The sequence below is a fragment of the Leptopilina boulardi genome, unplaced genomic scaffold (assembly GCF_019393585.1).
Source record: "Leptopilina boulardi isolate dan_hultmark-lab unplaced genomic scaffold, ZJU_Lbou_2.1 LbouV2_121, whole genome shotgun sequence".
In the NCBI taxonomy this organism is placed as follows: Eukaryota; Metazoa; Arthropoda; class Insecta; order Hymenoptera; family Figitidae; genus Leptopilina; species Leptopilina boulardi.
In genome coordinates, this window is record NW_026137665.1 from 2,843,071 (window position 1) to 2,865,375 (window position 22,305).

The 22,305-nt window shown below is 26.7% G+C and overlaps 1 protein-coding gene across 4 annotated transcripts in view; it reads right to left on the reverse strand.

Annotated features, from left to right (window-relative positions):
• The window catches only part of LOC127286203 (A disintegrin and metalloproteinase with thrombospondin motifs adt-2-like), a 167,539-nt gene that overhangs the window by 89,146 nt on the left and 56,088 nt on the right, over positions 1–22,305 (reverse strand). The window contains exons 10-14 of one of the 4 annotated variants that reach the window (XM_051312563.1): positions 11,037–11,198; positions 8,691–8,826; positions 8,494–8,607; positions 8,326–8,376; positions 7,924–8,063 (exon numbers count right to left, since the gene is read on the reverse strand). In XM_051312563.1, coding sequence (XP_051168520.1) covers positions 8,341–8,376; positions 8,494–8,607; positions 8,691–8,826; positions 11,037–11,198 — 448 coding nt within the window. In that variant the 3' untranslated portion in view covers positions 7,924–8,063; positions 8,326–8,340. Of the gene's footprint in view, positions 1–7,923; positions 8,064–8,325; positions 8,377–8,493; positions 8,608–8,690; positions 8,827–11,036; positions 11,199–20,583; positions 20,654–22,305 lie in introns of those variants that run through there. The other 3 variants (XM_051312588.1, XM_051312571.1, XM_051312580.1) reach the window with 3 other exon arrangements.

A 22,305-nucleotide genomic window follows, 5' to 3' on the forward strand; every position in this document is an offset into this window, starting at 1 on the left:
GACACGATTTTTCACACACGAAAAAATCAATGATTTTCAGAAACTAGGACCAAAAAAAAGATACCCGTGTCTGGCCGTTTTGCTAGATCAGGTCATTTTTTGCTTTTAGGGGTAAAAACAACCCTTAATTGAAAGGTGATAGGATATCTTGTACAAATAAATAATTTTTTATGAAACCTGGTATCTCGGGGTTTTCCGGGTCGCTGATTACGAATCTGATGTCAGATTTTCAAAATTCAAAATGGCGGATCCAATATGGCGGTCGAAATTTATAAATATTAATTATTTTTTATAAAACTTGGTGTCTAGGGGTTTTTGGGGTCGCTGATAATAACATAATAATAATAACAATAATAATAATAATAACATAATAACATTTATAAATGTCGACCACTATATTGGATCCGCCATTTTGAATTTTGAAAATCTGACATCAGATTCGTAATCAGCGACCCGGAAAACCCCAAGATACCAGGTTTCATAAAAAATTATTTATTTGTACAAGATTTCCTATCACCTTTCAATTAAGGGTTGTTTTTACCCCTAAAAGCAAAAAATGACCTGATCTAGCAAAACGGCCAGACACGGGTATCTTTTTTTTGGTCCTAGTTCCTGAAAATCATTGATTTTTTCGTGTGTGAAAAAAAAGTTGAATTTTGTCGGACGGTGTATTCTTTAGTGGTCACCCATCAAAGTACTAACCGCGATCAACGTTGCTTAACTTTCGTGATTGACTAGTACCACCGAAGTCCAACATGAAACAGTAGCTTTATAGCGTTCAACGATTACTTTACAGTCAAATATCGTCCTCAAGATTTCTTCATATTAAGTAGATAAAAGAATATTATTATTAATATTAATATAATTTAATTGATAATTAAATATTTTTAAATTTTATGTTTCGAAAAATTATAAAATAGTAAAATAAATTTTTTTATAATTCTAAACATATTATATGGGTTTTTAAAATTTTTAACTTAATCAAAAAATAAAATTTTTATGAATTTATAAATTTTTATTTATAAACTTTATATTATATATAAATAAAATTTTAGAAAAATGGAAAAAAATCTTTTTATAGTTACATTTAAAAATCTATTATACAGATTGCCCGCAATGACGCCATTTATTACAACAAAAGTACACGATTAATAAATTAAAAGTTTAGTTAATTCAAATGATAAGTCATGTCATTATTTTGATGACAATAAAAAATGTTAAAAATGTTTTAATAAGTTGGGTATCAATGTCTCAAATGCAATAACACCATTCATTGAAACAAAAGCATATGCTTTCGTTTCCAATAGCTTGCTCCTTTGAAGTAAACAATTTTTCGTATGATTCAAACTTATACACATTTTCTTCAAATTTACCTTTTAGATGCTTCAAATAAAAATTGTCAAAGAATTAATAAATTATTCTGTTGATATGAATAGATTAACTATAGCATCAATTTACACAATGGCATTAATTTCACATTACCATACTTTTGATTTAAATAATTTCGCTTTTTCATTTTATGTAATATACTTTTCAATCAATAAAATTGTTGTTGAATCAATAACGGGAAATTCAATAGCATTGAAGTATTTGATTCAATAGTATTTTTTTCTCAGTGTACAAAAGGGTTCAGTAAATAAATTTATAATTTTATAAACAGTTTATCAAAATTAAAGTAAAAGAATAAATTACATCTTACCTTTTCTGTGCAGTGTTGAAATTCACTGTTAAAACTTTGAATTTTGACTAATTGTATTTGACATCGTTGCTTATGTATATATACGGAGAGAGAGATAGAGAGAGGGGGGGGGAATGAATTCTTTATTATTTTCCAGTGATAAGATTATTTCCTTGAATAATTAAATATTCATTATTTATCTATAAATTTCAATTACATTTTGTATTAACGGAATAGTACATAATATTGATTTTGTGATAAATTTTTGTAAATTATAGAATATAAGCTTTACGACTGATTTCAATTGTTTAGACAGATGAAACTAATAGCATTATTATTGTTAAGATACGTGATCGCTATAAGGTTAATTTTTCGAACACATTTCTCCAAAAATACTAAATAAACTCAATTTATATTTGGTACAGAATTCTAAAACCATTGGTTCAAATTTTCATGTTAACAAATTTTATTCGAATGGGAGGATCCTAATGTGACCTGTCAAAAAAATCAATTTTTTTTTGTATTTTTTTATAGTTTAGGGATTTAAAATTAATATTTTATAGGTGTTTTAGGCGAAATGTCCTGGGTTCATTGGAAATAACGAATCTAAGTAGTAGTATCTAAATAGTACAACACATTTTTGGTTATTGTTTTTTTTATCAAAATTGATTTTTAAACTTATCTGTCCACTGATAAAATTTATTATATTTCAAATAGAATTTCTTCGAAAATCATTATTTATTTAAAAATATTTACCATCTTTGGAAACAATTCTTATTGAAATATGATAAATTTTCTCATTCCCACTATTTTGTAAAAAAATCTTGAAAAAACATGAATTTACACAAGTTTCCCCCCTTAAACTGAAATGATAAAATTAATATTTATTAGATTAACCAACTTTCTCACTGGAACTATTTAATTTTATAAGTTTAATTATACTGATAGTATAGTGGAAGAATAAATACGTGTCAATATACAATGTTAAATATATGTATTTAAAAGTGATAAACTCTGGAAATTACGAAATGCTGTAACGCTACCCTTGTTGGATTGACATTAGGTACACATTATAAAGCAATTCACTATAAAAAAAGTGATTAATCGATAGAAAATGATGAAAAAAAATATTTTGGAAAGGGTAAATGGGAATCTGTAGAGTTCATTCTAACAAGAATTGCAATAAATAAAGCAGTAATTTAGCCAAAAAACTTTTTATTTTAAAAAATAAAACAAAACAAAAAAATTTTATTAAATTTTTAAACAAATTATCATCAACTTTTTGCAAAATGTTCTTAGTATTTTCATGTATGTAAAGTCGATGAAAAACGAAAACAACTGTTTGTTAAAATAATTAGAAGTTATTGAAAAATTCAAACGGTGATGTCATTTCTAACCTCACATTTTCTAACAATTTATCAATGTTTTATAATAATTAGTTAATGAAATATCAACAATTTTGCAAGACAGTGCCCTTATGCTTCTAATACATTCTCATTCGAAAAGTTCTTGCGTATGGTGATTATTACACGGAAAGAAATTTAGTAGCAATATTTGATAAATCTGATAGGAAATTTTAGTATTCTCTTTTTCAAACGCGGAACATTTGGGTTTGATAACGAAAATCGGTATATTTTTACCAATAGTCTTTTTAGTAAATATATTCCAGAAATTGAAATTATTATTTCGTAAATTGATAAATTTATACGAAAAACCAGAAGTAAGTTAAACCGACGCGCACTTCGTTATTTACTAAATTTATATGAAAATTTGGAAAGATTATTTCGAAATTTGTTAAAACTATACTAAAAATTCGAAGTGGTTCAGTCGTGACAGATGACAACAGAAACACCAATAGATTCTACGCCAAAGTTTTATCTCTTTCTCATCTCGAGGATAGACGAGGATATGAATTTTTAAATGCACACACACACACATACACCGCATTGTTTTACATCGATTGGCTTATTTTTATTCCTAACCTATACTAACGATAATACGCATAACATTTGCAGGATAACGCTTCATATACAAATTTACGCTCATGTGAAAAACTGATGTGACCATTCTTATATACTAACCAGACATATTTTTCACCGCTTATGAGAAAGGTGAAATTATATCAAAACATGTTTAAAAATATAAATAAAAATCATTATTTATTGGGAAATAATTAAATATTTTATTATTTTTTGAAGAACAATTTTTTTTACTGATTTATTGTAAAATCTTCGAAATTAATTATATAAAAGAAATTTAGGTCTGTATCAAGATAATGGTAAAAAGGGGCTTGTCTAAAGAGCTTCGTCAGTCTTCGTTACCACTCGGTGAGGATCGGGCAATTCCGAACGTTCAACTTCGGCAAATTTCGTCGAATCTCGTTAACTTTGATATTTCTTTTTCAATTTTCATATCAAATATATCAAAATCTGAAATAATTATATCATTTTATACAATTCTAATTACGAAATTTGAAATATTTGGTTAGAAAAATTGATAAAGAGCTTATTAAAATTTGACATTTTTGTGTTTCAATAAAAAGATTTCAGATTTCGTAAATATTATATCAAATTTTCTTTCCAACTATATTAAATATTCTTATTTTAATCTCAATCATTCTTAAAGATAGTATCGAAAATCGTTATCATGCCAAAATGTTCCGCAATTGTAACCAAATATACTAAAAAGTAACACCATAATATCAAATATTGCTACAAACTTTCTTTCCGTGTACACGAATTTCTATCCTTTTTTGTAATAAACGTCTTTACACGGATGTACATAATATAATAAAACACTTTGCATCCATTTATTCCTGAAAAATAGGAAAATAATTTCTTTTATTATTTTTCCGTTTTTATTAGATTTTTTAATAATAATGTTCAACCAGGAATAAAGTCCCAGAGGGCAAAAAACATTAATGTTCTAGAAACGTCCCTAAAACATTTCCCGTGCAGAAATTATGGTCTGAACCTCTCAAGGTCCTTCCCAGTACGCCTGGATTCTGGCAAGGGCCTGATATGGCAAACTGGCAAGGCCCTAGTAATGGCTTCAGACGGTTTTGCAAGGATTTGCTCTACTTAGGGATGAACTTGACAGGGCCATGAGAGTCTTCCTGGGAATTACCCTATATTTTGTGACAAAAATAACAATCAGTGTAAAATGTACTACAGGCTTTTAATCAGTTGTAATGAGTAATTGATTGAATCAGTAAGCAACAAAAACTTGTAACAAAACAGAAACAGAAAAATACACAATTCTTGTCTGACAAATAATAATCCCAAAGTCGACCCAACTTCAAATATGTAGTAACACCAACACTAAACAAAAAAATTAAATATGGAATTAATTATACAATTAACAAATTATTTATTACTGGAGACCTTATATTTACCCCTACCTATTATTATTTAACGCAATCGCTTACATAAATTTTGAAAAATATTTAACGCTCGCTGGGATCGAACCTCCTAACCTAACGCTCCGTAATCTAACACGCTAACCATTACGCCAACTTAACATGAGAAAATAAATACTAAATTCATTTGATAAGTTGCGACTGAGGAAAATAAAGACTTGGGGAGCAGAACAGTAAAGAAACAATAATTATATATAAATTATCATTTATTTTTAATGTTAAATAATTTATTTAACATAAGAATAATATTTTCTGTTCGAATATTCATTTTACATAAAGTGCAAAATAGTCGAAAAACAATTTGACAAAAATAATTCGGCGTGAAGTTTAAAATTGACCAATAAGAAATTATCTCGAAAATTTGTTGACGATATTATTTTTTTACAATTAAATATTAAAAATTTTGTAACAAACTAGTTTACTAGAACTATTTAATTTAATAAGTTTACTTATTAATAGTGAAAGAACAAATCGATGGCTGGGTGTAAAAACATGATACATCGAATTGGCGTTGAAAAACATGATACGTCGGATTAGCGTTGGAAAACATGATACATCGTCGTTTGATTTGAAGAACATGACACGTCGAAAACGAAATTTTTTTTTCAAATTTCTGTTGGTACCACTGACCGTGAAATTTAAAATGTGTCAAATCTTTGAAACTGTTTTATGAAACAAATGATTTTGCTTCATAATATGTCAGTTTAAAGAAAAATTAGGTTAAATAGCTTTTTATAAAGTTTATATTTAGATTGATAAAATCTGTGATTTTATAAATAATTCTATTTTATTATAAATATTTATATTGTAAATATTCTATTACGATTGGTGTTGTTTAAATATTTGTTTAAAGAGTCAAGCATGGAGAGTAAGTAAAGTATATTTTTTAAAACACAATTATTAAATAAATTAAATTAACTTAGGTCAATTTTTTCTAGTAAATCCTCCAATTATTCATTTCCTGGAGGATTTGACACCCATGACGTTATCATACAGCTGTAAAAGTAATTAATAATACAGACGACCATTTAAATACAGTATTGTAATCCCGTTGATTTAAAACGAATTTCATGTAAAATATTCAAAATTATATGTGTATAGTGCAAGATTTTACTTCTATTATTTTAATATCATCATATATTCTTAAAAAATGTAATATATAACAAACCATTTTAAATTTCGCGGTCAGTGGTACCAACAGAAATTTGAAAAGAAAAATTTCGTTTTCGACGTGTCATTTTTTCAAATCAAACGACGATATGTCATGTTTTCCAACGCTAATCCGACGTATCATGTTTTTCAACGCCAATTCGATGTATCATGTTTTTACACCCAGCCATCGAAATACAAGTGTTAAATACGTAAAAGCATACTAGGGTTTCGATTATGTAATTTGATTTGACGTCAAAATCAAATTTATAAATCGTCAAATTGAAATCAAAAATTAAATTTGAATTTAACGTCGAAGTTAAATAAAAAAATGAACTTGTTGAATTAAATTTCATGAATGTTATATGTAGTATTAAAATTAAGAGGAAGTAATACGTTTGAAGAGTAATTTCAGCCGTTATTTTGTGAGTTTTTTTAAAATAAAGAGAATTAAGCATTTGAAAAACGGTTTTATATTTTTATTTAAATTTCTAGTTCATAAAACAATGATTTTTATTTCAGAAAATTTTTGTGCTTGGTCTATAGAGATGGCTTAAAAACTGTCGTTGTTGCTTGACCTGCTTTCATGGGTGGGCATGATTCTGGCTGAAAGGTATGAGCTGGAACAAAAATCCAAAGTTTTTCTGAATTTATAATAAATTTAGCTTGGAAGTACGTAGAATTCTTGAAAAATGTTAATTTTTCCGAAAATGGTGTTAACTTGAAAAAAAATCGTTTTGAGAAAAACGCGATTTAAAAAAATTATCAAAAACTAAAAATTTAAAAAAGTTAACAATACAATAAAGTTCTTACAACAGTTCTAATATAGATTAAGTATACCTAATACACCAAAATTTTTTTTCCACTTTATAACTTTGAGAGCGTATTCTTCGATAGTTAAGCTAACGATTTATGCAATAAAAAAAAAATCGATTTTTTTTACCATCTAATGTGGTTTCCCTACTTAATATCAAATATCCTAAAACAGTATTTTAATGTTATAAAGTTAATTTAGAATTATTTAGATAATTAAACCGATGTAAGTTATAACAAGTGTTAGCAATTTTCATATTAACGATATTATAAATTTATTTTGAAATAGTGCGTGTGTGCAGTATGGACGCAGAGGGCGTTGTGTGGAGCGTTGGCTCGTTTTGGTTGTACGTAAGTTTGAGTTCAGTTGAAAAATGGCATGAGATGCGTTATTGTCACGTTGTCAAGGGGACGTATGTCCGTTTTGTTCGAGTCAATGTATATTCATTAAAATAATATAAACAATTACTTTACACTTTTATTTAATGTGTCATCATTAAGAAAAACCAATAACACAAGTTATTTTAAATTTTTAGCTTAACAGGGTCTGTTTAACCCTACTTGATTCCTAGAAAAGTAGGTCTTAAATTTTACCTCGGGAAGGTTGTTAATCACAGAAGAAAACTACTGAATACACTATATTTTTTAAACTTTATTAGTATATATTTTAATGAATATTCAATAAGACTGAATGATAATAATGAATTGATTGCGCACCACGAGGTATAATTAATTTTAATATAATTTGTAGATGAATTGAACAAATAATGAGAAAGTGAAATCGAACAATGATGAGTGTAACATGAATGTTTATTACATTTAAGTAGGTGAAATGAGTTGAACTTGTTTTCAATAATTTTAACACTTTATAAACTTTTAATATATTTTTATTCGAAAAGTTCTTGTGTATGATGACTATTACACGAAGTTCTATCCTTTTTGGTAATAAACGTCTTTACACGGATGTACATAATATAATAAAACACTTTGGATCCATATTTATCCCTGAAAAATAGAAAAATAATTTCTTTTATTATTTTTCAGTTTTTATTAGATTTTTCAATAAAAATTTTCAACCAGGAATAAAGTACCAGAGGACAAAAAACATTAATGTTCTAGATACGTCCCTAAAACATTTTGGAACGTTTTATGTTCTTAAAATGTTTTTGGAACGTAGAACATTCTTTATACAACAAAATTTTTTGAAACTCTACTAAACACTGAATTTGATAAAAATAATAATTATATATTTACTGAATATCATTACCTTCGCTTTTTTCTTTTATAGTTTTAATTTACATTGTCCTGCTATACAGTACTGAAAAATAAAATTTAAACAATCAATAAATAAATACTGATGCACATATTTAGGGTTAAGTTCAATTATTTTCGCACAAAATCCAACAAAATTGAATTATTAAAAATTTAAATATACCTTGCCAGGACCACAATTAGATCCCTCCGCTGGAGGTCTCCTAAATGTAGAGTAGGTCAATCGTCCATACTTATTTGTTATGCTGCAGTATAAGTCTAAACAAGTTGTCTTTTCCTACGAAATCACATTAATAACAAAATAGAATCATTGATAGATGAAATTATACAAAGTTTTTTATTAAAGTTAAAGAAACTTACATGTGCACATTGATGGAATCCCATTTTTTTGCATTGTTCATCATAAGACATTATTTGACCGGGTAATAATCTCCGTAGTGGATAGTTATTTTCATATTTTGCCGGATTATTTCGAAGGCATTTTGCAGAATCTTGACTATAGAAAAATTTAATTTATTATAGGGGCGCTCTACGTGAAGCGGATAACCCCAACCTTGTCATGTAAAAAACGTAATTTTTGCAATGCTGCTATTTCCATTAAAATGAATGAAATAAAAAAAAGTACGGGTGTATTTTGTAGTAAATTTAACGATCTTTAAAGTAGTGGAGTTAGTTTTTAAAATAACTTTAATTTTCATTGAAAAAAGTAAAAATGAAATTTTCAAATTCATTTTTCACGACGTTCGACCATTTTAATTTTTTTTTAAATTGCTTAAAACATTGTTTAAAGTATGTTGATTATGTGTGCCAAATTTCAGAATGGCATCTTTTGTCGTTTAATACTTATTTAATTTTAAAAGCCGTTGTGTTTCAAACAGAAAATGAGTGAATGTCAATTATGGGTTAGACGATTTCAATATATGCAACTGAGTTCACGCTATTGTTAAAATAAGAGACAAGAATTTACTTCAGTTTATAACCACAAAAAATCGTATTATTTTTTAAATTTCATCTTTTAATTATAAATATTATTTCATATTTATCATTTTAAATAAAGAATTCTAATATTAACTAAATGGCGCCTCTAAGTGACCGATGTTTTAATCCGTTCCACATAGCTCGACATCGAAAAGCTAAGGGTATTTCAAAAGATTCAAAATACGTTTTATCTTATTAAAAAAAATTATATGTGTTTACATATTAACTAAAAAATTTGTTTAAAATATTATTCTTCTATTGAATTAAATTTATTTATTTTTTTATATCTAATTATGGTTAATTATAATTAAGGTTAATTATATTTAATGCAACACAATTTTTTATTCTGGAAAAAAAATTCAAAAAAATTAAATAAATAAAATAAATTTAATAAATAAAAGAAATTAATTAATAAATACAATAATTTAATAAATTCAAAAATAAATAAAAAAAATTAAAATCTATCTTATAAATAAAAAAATTAACTCGATGATTAAAAAAAATAAAGGTTATTTTGTTTTCTAGTAAAAAAACACGGTATTAAAAATCTTGAATTAGTAAAAACTTTTTAATGTAGTGTCCTTCAATTCTATTTAATAGAGTCTCGATTTATTTGTTTACATTTTTCATTTTAAAAAATATATATTTTTACGGTTATACCTTGAAAAAATAAATTCAAAATATTACATTTTGTGTCACTTGTTTAAACATTACCGTGAACTCAGTTGCATATATTGAAGTCGTCTAACCCATAATCGACAATCACTAATTTTCTGTTTGAAACACATCGACTGTTAAAATTAAATAAATATTAAACGACAAAAGATGCCATTCTGAAATTTGGCACACATAATCAACATAATTTAAACAATTTTTTAAGCAATTTAAAAAAAAAATTAAAATGGTCGAACGTCGTGAAAAATGAATTTGAAAATTTCATTTTTACTTTTTTCAATGAAAATTAAAGTTATTTTAAAAACTAACTCCACTACTTTAAAGATCGTTAAATTTACTACAAAATACACCCGTACTTTTTTTATTTCATTCATTTTAATGGAAATAGCAGCATTTCAAAAATTACGTTTTTTACATGACAAGGTTGGGGTTGTCCGCTTAACGTAGAGCGCCCCTATAGGTATTCACAATTTAAATCAGTGTGTTTTCACTTATATAAATTGTTAAATTTTAGCTATTTCATATGAAATTGTTGAAATTTAGCAACTGAATCTCTTCAGTAACAGTTTTTAAAATGATAAATTTTTCTCTAAAATAATCAAAGAAAGATAAATTTTTAATTTAAAGTATAAAAATTTGTGCAATTATAATTGCAAGTCAAGAAATATTTTTTCTATTTGAGTATAACAATAATTTTAAATTAAGTTTCACTTCTTTAATTACTAGTGATAAATAATTTATCTTTATTTAAGAATTATATTTTTATAAAAAAAATTAATAATTTCAACTTCTACTTATAAAACTTTTGACGTTTTAAGTGTTATTGCAAAAATTGTGGGGCATATTTGTTAATTAGAAAAAAATTAAACTATTTAATTAAAATTAAAAAAAAAATTATAATTTTTATCAATTTTCACCAATGTCAAGAATGCTATTCATATTGACTAATATCACCAATTTTTTTTTTTTTTTGGGGAGAAAGAAATATGTTCATTATAATTTTTGATCATTTTCACGAATATTTTTAATGATATTCATAAATTTTGAACGCACCTTAAGGTATGTACTATAGCTCTTACTGAACAAGGAGAAAATGAAATCTTGTTTATATTATGTTTATCGTAACTCATGACGTAACCTTCCTTTTTAGGGCAACGCATAGTATTAGAAGGACCATTGTGGTTTGAATTTTGCTCATCATGTGGTGCACCAAGGCTAAAGAAAACAATGTTCATAAATTTTATGTAAAATTTTACACCTGAGTACAAAGATAAGATTTTAATCTATTTATATTAATTTTTTTCTTTTTTTTATTTGTGAGATTTTTGCATATCGCTTTTTAAAAATATTTTTAAAATAATCCAATTTAAATGATTTATGGCTTATATTTTCTAGAAAATAATGTTCCACATCTTCACTTCAGGAATTTTTAAAAAAATTCGTTGTTTTTTTTTAAATATTGTTATTTGTTTAAGGGAAGTGAAAATATTTTTTTAACCAAATAACAATATTTAAAAAAAATGGTGCATTGTTTATAAATCTCTGTGATGAAGAATTATTTTCTGAAGAAAATAAGCAGCGTGAGATACAGAAATACAGCTGATATTATTATAATAAATATTTTTTAATGTTTTAAGTATTAAATCATTATCAGTAAAATAAATGTAAATATAATTTGGTTCTTACATGTGACCTAATTCGTGAATACTAGATAAAAGGTTTCCATAATCATTTTTATCGTGAACTAGTCCGGAAGACACGTACATTTCAGGAGAATTTCTCTGTTTTTGTAAAGCGCATGGAACTCCAGTATAAGCAATACCTAATAAAAAATTGTTTTATAGTTTGAATAAAAATTTATATTGCACACCCAGAAAAATAATATTTTCAATTTAAAAAAAAATATAAGTATACATATGGGTCAGTCCATTGACTTTCGTCTAAAAGTGGTTGCAAACGTAAAAAATCTACACTGAGAAAAATAATTTCGTAATAATAAGAAAATAATTTAGTTGAGCATTTTTAGTTGGCGTTACTAAAATACGGTTGTCACAACAGAATAGAAAGTTTGGTTTCCAGTACTAAATCGCTAGCATGTTGAATTGCGCACGCGCTGTTCTCGTAAATAAGGCGTCGCTTCTCATTCACGGGATGCCAACATTAACCATACGTCGTTCGCGTCATGAAGTTTCAGTGTTAAAGTTTTATTTGTTTTTCAGACATTTAAAAAAAAAAACGTTTGTGTAGTGAGAATAAATAAATAAAACTTGTTAAAAGAACGAAAGTTTTTTTCCAGCCTTTATACACTGTGAAAATGATTTAATCTCAAATTGTTAGTAGCCGCGATAGAAATTAACTTAAGTAGGCATAGGTAGATTATATGAAGTGAAAAGGGTGAACCAAAAAATAAGTTGGTTAAGAAAACAAAAAAAGTTTCATTTAACAAAATTTTTTGATTGCTTAAAAACAATAATTTAGTTGTGCGAAACAAAAAATTTGGTAGACCGAACAAAATGATTCATCAAAAAAATTTAGTTTTGATAACCAAACGGCCTAGTTGCATCTATATTAAATAAAAAATTTGGTAGAGAGAACCAAACTTTGGTAGACGGTACTAAACATTTTTCTCAGTGTAGTTTTAATATATGTGGAACTCGATGATTCTCTGAGTTCATTTAACATAAAATAATGGTAAAACTTTTTTTATCTTTAAAAATATTAATTATCAAAAGTAGAAGGTTCACGATGTGATTTCGTAACCTTAAATTTTTCAATTTTTTTAAAAATGTTATTATTAAAAAAATATTAAAAATTATAGATGTTGGAACTAACCAAAAACATAAATCACTTTGTTTTGCACACAGGAACAAAAGAATTTTTTACAAAATCAAATTTTTTTAAAATGATATATATGATTTTGAAAAAAAATTTCAAAATTTCTTTTTACTTATAACGTTTTTTGTGGCTGCTCTGAAAAATTTAAGGTTTTACACTCATAGATTTTTAATAATATTCTTTATCTTCTACCAAAATTTCATAAAGGTGTTTTGCTTCGTTTTGTAAATATTATATATTTAAAATTTTTACTTAAAAATGTTCATTAAAATGTTTGAAATTAAACACTGACCAATTTCAAATCGCTCCTTTTTTTATATATTTTATAGAAAATGAAGCAGTTTGAAATTGGTTAGTTTACTTAAAATCTTTTAATTAACTTTTTCAAATCAGAAATTTTGAAAATTAATTATATCTTCAAAACGAAGCCGAACATCTTCACGAGATTTTAATAGAAAGTAAAAAAAATTAATGAAAAACTATGTGCAAAACCTCAATTTTTTCAGAGTATCGAAAAAAAATTTAGAAAGAAAAAGAAGATTTTTTTCAAAATCATACACTGAAAAAAGGGTTTGGTATTGACAACCAAACATTTGGTTGGTATTTAAGCAACCAAATTATTTTTTGTTGAATCAACAAAATTTTAATTGTCTTAACCAAAATTTGTTTGACACAACCAAAATTAGAAAAAAACGATTTTTGTTGTCGTAACTAAAGTTTAATTGGGACAACCAAAATTTCGTTGATTCAACAAAAAAAATTTTGTTGCTTAAATACCAAACAAACGTTTGGTTGTCAATACCAAACCTTTTTATCAGTGTATATAATCCAAAAATAATAAATTTTTGTAATAATTCTTTCGTTCCTGTGTGCAAAGTAAAGTGATTTATGTTTTTGATCAGTTCCAACATATCTATAATTTTTAATATTTTTTTAATAATAGCATTTTCAAAAAAAATTCAAAAATTTAATGTTATGAAATCACATCGTGAACCTCCTACATTTAATAATTAATATTTTTAAAGGGAATAAAATTTTCACCAGAACATTATGGTTAATGTACTCAGAGAATCATCTAGTTTCAAATTAAAATTATCTTATTCTCTTAATAAACAGGTTGGCCACTTGACCGGGAAATTTGTTACTAGATCGGGAAATTTTTCTTTCATTCAAAAATTCTGAAAATTTTTTATTCTAATTAAAAAAAATTAATCTGTTAAAACTAATCTCTTAATCCAATTTTATAAAAAAAGTGGACACCCTGATAAAGTCGAGTAAGAAATTGACACCTTAAAATATACCTGTTGCATCTCTTTTTTCTTTCGTCAAATACAATAGTTTTCCACTCATATACATAGATATATCGAAATCCTTCTTTGGTTGAATGTTGAAAGAGTTTTTATACAAAAATTTAGAAAATTCTTCTGCTAATAACTCCGCATTATACAATCCGTTGGAAAGTAAAGTTTTGTGGACAAACGGCAGTGTATTCTTTAACATACAAATGTTTTTAATAAATTTTAGGAAATTCTTTATTATATTACTTAAAACGAATTCTTTTTTATGTTTAAATCAATTAAATTTAATTCAAACAAATAATTATTATATTTAAAATGAATATCATTTAAATAACACAAATTTATTAATTATATTTGATGGAAATAAATATTTATGATGTAATTGATTAATTCAAATAAATTTTTATATATCTACCATTCTATGAGTTTTTTTTTATCACTTTTCGGAGAAACCTTTCCAAATTAAATGAAACATTTTTTTCATAGTATTTATTAATATAAAGATCCAAATTAATCACTTTTTAAGTAAAAACAATTGTCTATTTAAAAACTACAACAATAAATAATGAAAAAAAATCACTTTTTTTCTGCACCACCAAATAAATTGGTTTAAAGATCAAAATTTTCCTTATTTTTCAAGCTTTCATACCGCACAATAAAAATTTCATGATTCGAAATAGTTAACTCACAATTTATTAAACAATGTTTGTTTACTTTTTTGTATTTTATTTAGTGTGAAACGTCTGCTAACGCTGCGCGCTACGTTCGGAAGTTGTCGCTCTCGTTATTGAGCAGAAGCTCATTAGGGGTCGTTCATTAATTACGTAAGGATGATTTTGGCTATTTTGACCCCCCTCCTCCCCCCACGTAAGATTTTTTACATGCATTAGCGCCATTTTTTCTATTGAACGTAAGAATTGCTGGACCCCCCCCTCCCCCTAAGAGCCTTACGTAATTAATGAATGGCCCCTTACACTAGCGTATTACAAAACATGTTTGAAAAAATTGTGAGTTAACTATTTGGAATCATGACATTTTTCTTGTACGATATGAAAGCTTAAAAAATAAGGAAAATTTTGATCTTTAAACCAATTTATTTGGTTGTGCAGAAAAGAAGTGAATTTTTTTTATTATTTATTGTTGTATTTTTTAAATAAACAATTGTTTTTACTTAAAAAGTGATTATTTTGGACCTTTATATTAATAAATATTATAAAGAAAATGTTTCATTTAATTTAGAAAGGTTACTCCGAAAAGTGATGAAAAAACTCATGGAATGGCATATATATTTGCCCTACATTTAAGGTTAGGTTCGTTTTTTGGTCATTTTCCTTCAAAGTTTGTCCTAATTATTGAGGTTATTTGTTTTTTATTTGTCTTTTTGGCCAAATTTTGACCTAAATTTTGAGGTTATGTTTGTTTCTTGGTCGTTTTCCTACAAAATAACTTAACCTTAAAATTTCGTTCAATTTCGTCGGAAAATCTACCTCTTCTTCAACGTAAAGCAGGAGAAGGGGGGGCTTGCGACTATATTCACAGTCTTGAACAGATCATAACCTTTAAATTCTGGTCATTTTTGGCAGGAAATTTCCCTCCACTTGCGGCTATATTGAAAGTCTTGAAATGAACAGAACCTCAAAATTTATGTCATTTTTGGTGTGAAATACGGAGAGAGGGTAAAGGAGGGGGGAGGACCTGCGGCCCTATTCATAGTCTTGAAACCAACATAACCTTAAAATTTAGGTCATTTTTTACGAGGGAGAGGGAGAAGGGGGGGGACATGCAGCTATATTAATATGGGTCATTCCATATCAAGTGTAACCAAGTATTGTACTATCCATTTCAAAAAGATGGGTTGGCACACCCTTACCTAACCTTGTCAAAAACATGGGTTGGGTACACTTGACATGGAATGACCCATCCTTGTCAAAATTTCTGAAACAGCGGCGGCTGCGGCGAAATCTTTTTATAATATAGAAATATATATATATATACAACATACCTTAATTAATACTATTCCGGCAATATAGAGGCGAATCTTTGGTTCTTGAAATTGTCTGTATCTTAAATCAACTCCATTCCAGTAACTTAAAGTATATTCTACCGCTTTCTGCACATTATAATTATGTTTTCTGCAATTACAAAAAAATAGATTAATAAATATAATTAATTACACAAGAATTTTTTTAGATTTCGGAGTGGTTTCAGGTGTATTTTTGTATGCTAAACACGATTCCGAATTACAAAATTGTGTATCACGTCAGGATTTTGAGTATAAACCGTGCTTTTGAGGGTTTTCAGTATTTTTTTTCTTCTTAACCCGACGTGGTAGAAATTTCTATGTAGGGCTTTACCGCCATTTTTTCAAAATTCAAATTTTTTTTATCTTGCGTATATGGGTTTTAAAGTGTATGATTTAAGGTTTAATTTAAGCCTATATATAGAAGTTTCTAGCACGTCCGGTTAAGGAGAAAAAAATACTGAATTTTAGGCTTCTTCACAAAATATAAAATTGAATCATTTAGTATTTTACAAGAAAAGTGGTCAAAAAATTAATATTATGTGTTAAGATTATTGAAAAACTGACTGAATTTGATAAAAACATAAACTTTTAAAGTATCTTTTGTATAAAAATCATCAATGTATATATAATTTTTTAAATTAAGGAGAATCTGTAATGATTTCCCCACTTGGTGCCCAAGGTTGTGTTCATTTCTAGAGAAACTTATTTTATTTCTATCTATGAAAGTGATTTAAGGAAATACATACAGAACTAAATGTAGACATTGTGATTTAGAGAAAATCAGTATTATTGAACAATAACAATTATTTTTGAAATTAATTGATATAATGGTAAAGCAGATTCAATTTATCAAAAATTAATCTTCTCCTTTGATAATAATGTAATTTGATTTATGTTATTCTTTACTGTATAAACTTATACTGAACTTTAACCATTATAGCGCCTACCTAGATTTAGTTAATATTTTATATTTTGTATTGTTACTTACGTAACTATTAGAAATTAGGAGTACTTTGAAATGAAATTGTGTACTTTAAGGGATAAAGAAGAAAATAAATAGTACTTACTTGAAAAGTATTTCGTCAACATAAACCAAAATTTCTGGATAGACTATTTTTGGTGTTTTTGATACATCCCTTCGGTTCACACTCTTAATTTTCATAAATTTATCATCGAACACGTTAGGAGAAGAATGTGCTAAAAAAAATCGATAAATATTGTAAATAATAATAAGAATAATACTATCCACGAATTTTTAGGATATTACATATTAATATTCAAATTAAAAATATACGTCTTTAAGCGTACGTAGGAACCTCCCACGTGACCTAGTATGGGAAAATGTGTTTTGGTAGTATACATCTTACTCTAAAATGAAAAAAGATTTTTGCCTACAATTTTGAGGGATGATAGATTAGGGTACAAGGAATCTCGTACTGCTTTATTTTTATTATTTTTGCGTTAAGTTATGGTAAATGAGTAGAACAGCGAGATTCTTTGTACCAAACAAAATCATTTCTCCAAAATTTTAAGCCGAATTCATTTTTCATTTCAGAGAAAGTTTGAAATCACAAAAAAACGTTCTTTGCCCACATACCCTTAAATCAATTGTTTTATATAAAGAAAATACTTACGGCTAGAATCATTAAAAGATTTTTCATAAATTATATGATCATCAGTATTTATGAAACCTTCAGCATCAGTTTCAAAAAATGATGAATTTCTATTCAACAGATCGCGACGTTGGCGAATATGATTGGGCATGGGACGTAAAATTATGTTCTTATTGATGTGTCCAGTCTGAAAAAGGAAATTTTTTTTTCCTAGATAAGAGAAAATTTTATGTTTATGTATATATATTTATTAAACAATAAAAAAAGTTTATTTTTAATTTCTTTTTTAGATATAGTGTTTAAGCTCAAGTTATAAGCCTTATATTTTTTTTAATCCTTGCATTTTTACTAGAAACGAAAATTTTTGTTATCTCTTTGTTGCTTTAGAAAAGAGAAAACTTGTTCAGCAGGAGTGTGAGTATATACTTACAAATTTGGTTTTGCCATTTTTATCGACACTCTGTGTAACTGATGAATGAGTACGTCGATTTTGATAAAATTGTAAATATAATTTATCCGTCGCCTGAAATCATATTGCGATTATTGCGATCCTAGTTTTCGAATGTATGTATATATATATACCCAGATAGCCAAGCGTACTAAACGTTATTTACGAGTACGGAGTACTGGTATTATACTGGTTTTATACCAGTACAAAATAATTATATATGTCGTACCAGTACGGTACTAGTACAGTAAAAGTATGTCGTACTGTTAGAGTTATAAAATATGATTACTCGATAAAAGTATAGTACTAGTACAATACCAGTATGTCGTATACTTCTGAAATAAGAAGCACAACATACTCGTACGATACAAGTATAATACTGGTACGTCGTACTGGGAATCTTTGCTGGTAATGCCAACCCAACCTCACTTTTTTGACAATTGTCAAATATTGTCAAATATGAACGCGTCACTGAAAACGGTGCAATAAATGTTGGTGAAAAAAGTGGTTTATGATGCAGTAAAAGAGTTTTAACGTTTGTAACTTGTGCTTTTGTACTTATCTTGAATATCCGAGATTAAATTTATATTAAATTATCGATCTTTATAAGATTCATATTTTTTTTACTTTGACATGCCGCTTTGTGCCATGCACGGAAAAAAATAGTTCGTGAAACTTTCGTAAACTAGTTGTTCATTTTTGGACGGGCCCAAAGTTTGAAAATCTTTTATTAACTTTAAAATTCTTTTGAAATAATGTTTAAATGTAAACAAATAACCCAGGTGGAAAAGTCCCCGGTAGTGACTTTTCCACTTGGGAATCAATTAATTTAATTGATAAAGTTAAGTAATTAAAATAATATAAAACACCGGATATTTTAAGATAAGTGAGAATACAAGTTACATATTTATATAATATATGCAAAGACATATATCATATAAATAAAAAAAAATTATTGAATAAAAATAAATAACTAAAAATGAATTATTATTATTTCAGTTCTCCCACAGATTTCATGAAAAATATCTTGCGTGATAAACGATTTTTAAATGAAATAGTGTTATGTGAAAAAAGCAACAGTGGCTCATGTGAATATAGTATGATTTTTCTCTCCGTGTATAGTACTCGTAATCTACCGATATTGCATACCGGTACGCCGTACTAGTACAGTAACTGCTACCGTGCGAAGGTACATGGCTGGTACAGTACCAGTACTGCCGTCCAAAGTAAAATTATACGTCCGTGCATTTGAAATATACAGCACGGACGTAGCTTTTCACTTTGGACGGCAGAGTACGCCGTACTAGTATTATACTACTACCGTACTAGTATGTGTGTTATCTGGGTATATATATATATATATATATATATATAAAATACGTACTACTCGTGTAAAATGTACTCTGTTCTTTATATTCTTGGCAGTATAAACTTTCGTTTTTGTTCCTGCTAATAAACTATCAGTAGGGTACAAATAAAATTGAATCAGTTGACGTCTTTTCTGCATTTGAATTGTTAATCCGTTGTTCGCTTGTCTTTTGTAACGAATTGGCACCACCTCATAGTCTGATAATTTAGATAGTTCAATTGAAATTTTAATATGTTAATATAATGCAGCAAAAATAGCAATAATGAGTTTTTAAAAACAAATGACATGACTCTATTTAGAAATTTAATTTTTTTTCAATTATATTACACGGAGAGACCGTCGGTTGGAAAAATTACCAAAAAGATTTACAAGTAGCGGAAATAAGGTTACTTTGTCATATATTGCTGTAGGAAATCGAAAATTCTATTAGCAGCATACTTAATAAAACCTGTATACTATAGTAAAATTGCACACAAATTGGAATAGAAATTACTATAGTCTACAGTTTTATTAAGTATGCTGCTAGTAGAATTTTCGATTTCCTACAGCAATATTTGACAATATAACCTTATTTCCGCTACTTGTAAATTTTTTTAGTAATTTTTCTAACCGGCGGTCTCTCCGTGTATATTTAGGTATGCTTATATTTTTCTCAAATATATACATATATGGGTGTTTCTCCGCGTAGAGCACAATTTAATGTTCCTCGTATTTTTTAAGAAATAAGTTGCACATCGACACCCCCCGATGATAAAGTGTTAATTCAAACTCCAATGCAATGAAGTGTTAACTCAATGTGCTATATAATTTCTGTTCTTTTGTTTGTGCAATATAATTATGAATTCTTGAGCGCACTAACTCTGAAGATTATAATTTAATTTTTGTTAAATTATAAAAACAAATGTTAAAAATAACAATAACTAAATTTTACGCTACGCGGAAAATCACCCATATATATATAATATTTTTTTATATTGAAAGATAAAATAAAATTATTTAAACTGAAATAATTACCATCATCGACATTAAACGATTGAGTCAAGGACACAAAAAGAATGCAGAATAATAGAATGAAATAATACATCTGCAAATGTAAAATTTTTAATTATTAAATAAATTAAAATTTTAATAAAAAATACTTTGGTTTTTCACATATTGTGCATGTATATAAATAATATTTGACGCACATAGAAAAGATATCTTAGAGATATCTTAGAGGCAAAAAATTGTAGGTTATGTTTAGTGATAGTTTTCTCTTGAATGAACCTTCATTTTTAATTATGTGAAACTATAATACACTATTTGCATGTATTTTTAATCCAAAAATAATAAAATAATATTTATACCATCACAGAAAAAACCTGAATTCAAATTGAGTATAGATTCTATACTCAATTTGATTCGCAACAAAAATGAAACTGGTTGTCTCATTTCGAGTTCTAAGGTAAAAGTATCAAAATGAAACAGGCAAGTTTCATTTTGAGAAAAAGAAAAATGGAAAAATATTGTGAAATAACGAATAATTTTGCACAAAAACATGAAATATAATAATTACAAAGAAGTAAATAACACGCTAGACTTAATATATTTGATTAAAAATTGCTTGTAATCGCGTAATAAAATAATAAAGGAAATATGTTTTTAGGTTAGAAAAATGAAAACATGTGTTTTGACAACAGGAACGGTACTGCCAACTTAAATAATAGCGGTAAATTTAAAAACTTATGAAATTAATTAAAACTTCGTAAATAATAATAAATAATTTTTATTTAAAAACTTCTAAATATTCGTACTGGTCAAAATAATCTTTCTGGTGTTGTTGAAATATTAGAAACAATAATTGAAATACAAAATTACTCTGCTTATGATGCCAACTTAGAAATCTGAAATTCCAGCCAATATCATTTTGAATAACATGAAGTTTGTCCCATACTCATTTCGATACCCAAAAGAAAATGAGTTGCAACAAAAATGAGTCCAAGTTTTTTCTGTGATGGGGCATATTTGTAGTACTTTTGAGACAAGGAAAACATCATCTCTCAGATGCACTGTATAACTACGGAAGTCAAATAAGTATATGAAAAAGAAACTAGTGTGTTATAAAATTGACATAAAGAGACTAGCGTTTTATAAAAGTACTAAAAATGATTTGCACATGCACCGTAGAGTTTACATCATCGTTTGCTGTGAAATGCCTCAAAAGTGAGACTTTATACACGTATTGTATAAAATATTCTAAAATAATAATTATTGGGTCATTCCATTTTATTTCACCTATAGTCGTTGCGGCCTATTTTTAGAAAAATTTGGTATTTTGTATTAATGACTTTTAATATCCGTACAATTCATTTTTGACAATTATTTTATGAAATTTTTTTTTCATTTACGTTGAAATTTAGTTTTTAAGTTGAGTTGCACGGAAAATAGGTTAGTTTGACAGCTTTGGAAATTTTATAAAAAAGAACAGAAATAATTCAGTTAGTAAATTTTTTTTCATTAATATTTGTTTAAAATAGTCTAATTTACCAATGTTAATTGATAATTGTGTAAAAAAAGCCAAAATACTACGTGAAAATTAATATTCAAACTTACCTGTAAAATGTCAAAATTTGTCACATTAATTTTATTTATATTTTCCAAGAAAGTTAATAATTTTTATAAAATTTATTACTACCTAACAATAAGTACTTTAAAAAATCCACCATAAAATACGAATTTAAAGGTTAAAAAATAAGT